Genomic DNA, 5,815 nt, shown 5'->3' with positions numbered 1-5,815 from the left:
AATATACACACTGCAGTATACACACTAATACACACTGCAGTATACACACTAATATACACACTGCAGTATACACACTAATATACACACTGCAGTATACACACTAATATACACACTGCAGTATACACACTAATATACACACTGCAGTATACACACTAATATACACACTGCAGTATACACATTAATATACACACTGCAGTATACACAGTAATACACACACTGCAGTATACACACTAATACACACACTGCAGTATACACATTAATATACACACTGCAGTATACACACTAATACACACTGCAGTATACGCTATACACGCACTGTAATACACATTGCAGAGCATACTGTAATATACACTGCAGTACAGACACTGTAGTACACACTAATATACACACTGTAATAAACACTTCAGTATACACACTGCAGTACACAAACTAATGCACACTGTAATACACACTCTCTCTCTCCTTCTCAGTGACCTGTTACAGAACCCATTGATCGTCCCAGTGAAGGTTCTCAGAGGTCATGTGATCACTCACGACCTCGGTGTTCTAGACGTGACCTTTCACCCCACTCAGCCCTGGATCTTCTCCTCCGGAGCAGACGCCACCATCCGACTCTTCACCTAGCAGCCAACACAACCTGACCATGGCGCATTGTGGTCTCCTAGCAACCTGCCAGTGTGCCATGTGGTTGCTCGGAGACCACTCAGCTGAATCGTCTGTATTTTCGACCTTTGACTTTGTTATTGTTGTTGATTTTTAATTAAACTGAAACTTTGTGCACACTTTGTTTTCTTGTTACCATGGTGATTCCCCCCGTCACTGGGCCTGTACTAACAATAAGAAGGTATACGTGGGTCTCTGGGTGATCTGGCTTCACTAACATCAGTGACAGAAACAGTCCTACGAAGCTACTTATCAACCTGACGGGTAAACCCAGAATTTCAGAGTGCACTCAAATAAAAAGGGCAGAGTTATCTTAATTTTACCCATCACAATGATCAGTCAGCAGATGATCATATCTACCAAACTATGAACAATCTGAATGATATGGAGAAGGTGAAGACAAACTAAAGTGACACGGCTGCAGGAACAAAGAAACATCAGAGAGGATTCTTCTTCTGTTCTCTTTCTGTAAGTTCATCTTGGACCTGAGCACAAGAACTCGTGTTTCTTCTCTGAACTGAACATGTTCAGTTCTCCCCTGTGCGCCGACGTGAGTGGCTGCACATTCAGTAGCTCCGTCCCTGTCATGATGTGTTTTAGTTTATTTGGCTCTGTGCCAACTTCTACCTTTATAGTTTTTATAGTACACATTCAGTGTATAACTTTATGTATCCTATGGATACTTTTTCGTGTTTTCGTGGAAATAGCAGCGGAAAACTTTCTTATTCAAGGAAGAAGCTGCTCTCACTCTGGACAGCGGGACAAGCCGGCATCGTTCACCCGATACCTGTGGCTAAAGGCTAGGCTAGCGGCTAAGCGATGGAGGTACAATCCCTCGGTTCCGGTGATAGTTGCTGGCGGTAGGTCTCCGTCCTTACTACATGCCCAGGGAGTTCTCCCACGCCATTGTTTGTGTTTACATTCCTCCACGAGCGCACGTCGAGACTGCGTGTGACGTCATCCACTCGAACATCGCAAGATTACAAACGCTGCACCCGGATGCTTTCATTGCCATCTCAGGGGACTTTAACCATGTTACTCTGAACTCCACACTACCGGACTTTCACCAGTTTGTAAGCTGTCCCACCAGGAAGAACAGGACAATAGACCTCCTGTATGCAAACGTGAAGGAAGCCTACACTGCCACCCCCTTACCACCTCTGGGGAAGTCCAATCACAACCTGGTCCTACTCAAGCCACAGTACAAGACTAAGATCCAGAGACAACCGGTAACAACACGCACCTTCAGAAAGTGGTCTCCTGAGGCAGAGGAGGCGCTCAGAGACTGTTTTGAGACCACTGACTGGAGTGCCCTGCAAGAGACTCATGGTAAGGACATTGAGGGGGTCACACACTGCACAACTGACTACATGAACTTCTGTATGGACGTTGTGGTTCCCACTAAAACTGTGCGCTGCTTCCCGAACAACAAGCCCTGGATCACCAGCGATGTCAAGGAGATCCTTAACAGGAAGAAAAGGGCATTCAAGGAGGGAGACCAGGCAGAGCTGAAGCGTGTGCTGGGGGAACTCAAGGTCAGACTCCGAGAGGCAAAGGAGGAGTACAGAAGGAAGGTAGAGCAGAAGCTGCAGCAGAACAACATGAGAGAGGTCTGGGAGGGCATGAAGACCATCACAGGCTGCAGGAAGAAAAACAACAACGCAGAAGACGGGGACCCTGAGAGAGCAAACCAGCTCAACTTGTTTTTTAACAGGTTCGACAGCCCCGTCGCTGCAGCCAGTGCCTGTCCCCCCAGCACCCCTCTACACACCCCCTCCCCCCCTCTACACACCCCCTCCCCCCCCAGCACCCCTCCTCCCCCCCCCAGCACCCCTCTACACACCCCCTCCCTCCCTCTCACTCCCCCCAACACTTACACCAGGAAGGCAGCAGGCCCGGACAAGGTGTGTCCCAGGATGCTACAGGCCTGCTCTGCTGAGCTGGGGGGAGCCACTTCAGCACGTCTTCAACATGAGCCTGGGGCTTGGGAAGGTTCCTGTGCTCTGGAAGACCTCGTGCCTCACCCCGGTCCCCAAGAAGAAAAACCCCAGTGAGCCAGGCGACTTCAGACCAATCGCTCTGACATCCCACGTTATGAAGACCTTCGAACGGCTGCTGCTCCAACACCTCAGACCCCAGGTCCAACACGCACAGGATCCCCTGCAGTTTGCATACCAGGCAAAGGTGGGCGTGGACGATGCCATCCTCTATCTTCTACACAGGGCTTACTCTCATCTGGACAAAGGGAGCAGCATGATGAGAATCATGTTCTTTGATTTCTCAAGCGCTTTCGACACCATCCATCCCCTCCTACTGAGAGACAAGCTGACCGAGATGAGGGTGGACTCGTACCTGGTGAGGTGGATCATGGACTACCTCACAGAGAGACCACAGTACGTCAGACTGAAGGACTGCACATCTGACACTGTGGTCAGCAGCACCGGAGCACCACAGGGGACTGTGCTCTCCCCTGTCCTGTTCACCCTGTACACCTCTGACTTCCAGTATAACTCTGAGCTCTGCCACATGCAGAAATACTCGGACGACACTGCGATAGTTGCTTGTGTCAGGGATGGACAGGAGGAGGAGTACAGGAGCCTGATCGAGGACTTTGTGACGTGGTGCAGTGACAACCATCTGCAGCTAAACACCTCCAAGACCAAGGAGATGGTGGTGGACTTCCGAAGGAACAAACCACATCTAGAACCTGTTTCCATCGGGGGGGTCGACGTGGAGGTGGTCAGGACCTACGGGTACCTGGGGCTGCAGCTGGATGACAAGCTGGACTGGTCGCCTAACATGGACACTACCTGCAGGAAGGGACAGAGTCGTCTGTACTTCCTGAGAAGGCTGGGGTCCTTCAACATCTGCAAAAAGCTGCTACAGATGTTCTACCAGTCTGTGGTGTCTGGCTCTGTGGTGGGTACAGAGCTGGACACACTGGTGAGGAGGGCCGGCTCTGTGGTGGGTACAGAGCTGGACTCACTGGTGAGGAGGGCCGGCTCTGTGGTGGGTACAGAGTTGGACTCACTGGTGAGGAGGGCCGGCTCTGTGGTGGGTACAGAGCTGGACTCACTGGTGAGGAGGGCCGGCTCTGTGGTGGGTACAGAGCTGGACTCACTGGTGAGGAGGGCCGGCTCTGTGGGGGGTACAGAGTTGGACTCACTGGTGAGGAGGGCTGGCTCTGTGGGGGGTACAGAGCTGGACTCTCTGGTGAGGAGGCTCTGTGGTGGGTACAGAGCTGGACTCACTGGTGAGGAGGGCTGGCTCTGTGGGGGGTACAGAGCTGGACTCACTGGTGAGGAGGGCCGGCTCTGTGGTGGGTACAGAGCTGGACTCACTGGTGACAGTGGTAGAGAGGAGGTCTCTGGACAAAATGCTCTCCATCATGGACAACACACACCACCCTCTGCACAGCACCTTCACCGGGCAGAGGAGCATGTTCAGTGAAAGACTGCTGTCACAGTCGTGCTCCACGGACAGACTCAAGAACTCTTTTGTCCCCCTATAGGCCATAAGACTGTACAACACTTCACTGTCACGGCAGGGAAGAAGCACACGGTGATCCCTGGAATCTTTTTTCACTTTTTTTCTCACTGCTCATCTGCACCGCTGACCTCAGAGTCAGCCTCCAGTTGGACACTTTAATGCATATTGAGAGTCACCTTACTGAGCACTGGTCACTTTAATGATAATCACCCTAATCATGTCCGGTTTCATCCTACTGTTGTGTTATGCTACATCTGTAATGGTTGACATGATCACCCTAACTAGGTCAAGTTTCACTCTATTGTCTTTGACACTTAATGCTAATCTGCTCCTCAATAGTTGGGTACTTAAATGATAATCACCCTAACCACTCCTGGTTTCAGCTTATTGTTTTGGACACTTAATGCAAATCACTGCTCCTTTATGTTGCTGAACACTTTAATGGTCCAGTCTGCATCCCTGCATTGACTGTTTAATGACTGTACTCACACCTCTGGCACTACCTCAAACACCTCTGTACATGCACATGGAACTAGTTTCTAGAAGGTCAGCACTTTGTTTCTAAGGCTCTTTAACTGTTTACAGGTCTCTTTTAACCAGCACACATGTTTTTCTCTCCTTCACAGGTTATGTACATTATGCTATATAAGTTTAAGTCTAATGCTAATGCTAACTGCACAGGTCATGTACATTATGCTATATAAGTTTAAGTCTAATGCTAATGCTAACTGCACAGGTTATGTACATTATGCTATATAAGTTTTAAGTCTAATGCTAATGCTAACTGCACAGGTTATGTACATTATGCTATATAAGTTTAAGTCTAATGCTAATGCCAACTGCACAGGTTATGTACATTATGCTATATAAGTTTAAGTCTAATGCTAATGCTAACTGCACAGGTTATGTACATTATGCTATATAAGTTTAAGTCTAACTGCTAATGCTAACTGCACAGGTTTAACCTGTAATTATATTTATTCTTAGTCACATAGGGGCTGCTAAATCTTGTTTGGGGGATTATTGTATACAGAGGGGGGAGGGGAGGGGGGACAGCGGGTGTGTATTGTAACTAATGTCTTGTCTCCTGCCTGTCTGTATACTGCTACTGGATGCCTTGAATTTCCCTCGGGATCAATAAAGTATCTATCTATCTATGTTGCTCCGACTCTTTCATGTGGAGAACAGTTGGAGAAGCTGCAGCTCTGAGCATCACAAACACTAAACCTTCATATGAAGACAGAAGAAGCTCTTCATCATTCAACATCTTCCACTCAAAGGCTGCGCTGCTTTTTCCCTCTCTGTTAAAGGATGAACAAAAAATCATGACCTATAAGGACTGAAGTGTTCAATCTGCTCCCCCCTCTCCATCAGCTCACAACATCAACACATCTGATTGGTCAATGGGTGGAGCTTTTCACATTTTGAGCGCCTTCATAACAGCACCAGCTTCTCCCAGTATAGGGCAGCAACATCTATATAATATCAATCTTTATTTGTATCACATATCACAAAAAGCAGGAAGAGGAGCTTCCTGTTTGTCTGTTAACATTAACAAAGAGCATGCTCATCATTATGTTTACTTAAAGCAGGTAAAAGACCTTACTTATTGTTAAGATAAAGCATGTTAGAAAACGGACTATTTATAAGACAGATGGAGATA

At 48.0% G+C, this 5,815-nt stretch overlaps 1 protein-coding gene across 1 annotated transcript in view; it reads left to right on the top strand.

The window, feature by feature from the left end:
* Window positions 1-782, top strand: part of LOC306839906 (ribosome biogenesis protein bop1-like) — a gene marked incomplete at its 5' end in the record, with an annotated part of 4,905 nt that extends 4,123 nt beyond the window's left edge. The window contains one exon of the mRNA XM_079368853.1: window positions 471-782. Within this exon, the coding sequence (XP_079224979.1) occupies window positions 471-624 (154 nt within the window). The 3' untranslated portion in view covers window positions 625-782. The remainder of the gene's footprint in view (window positions 1-470) is intronic.
* Window positions 783-5,815: the final 5,033 nt, after the last annotated feature.

Source organism: Symphodus melops (assembly GCF_947650265.1).
Source record: "Symphodus melops genome assembly, chromosome: 18".
NCBI lineage: Eukaryota > Metazoa > Chordata > Actinopteri > Labriformes > Labridae > Symphodus > Symphodus melops.
The sequence above is the reverse complement of the archived record's forward strand: the minus strand, read 5'-3'. Positions and strand labels throughout refer to the sequence as shown.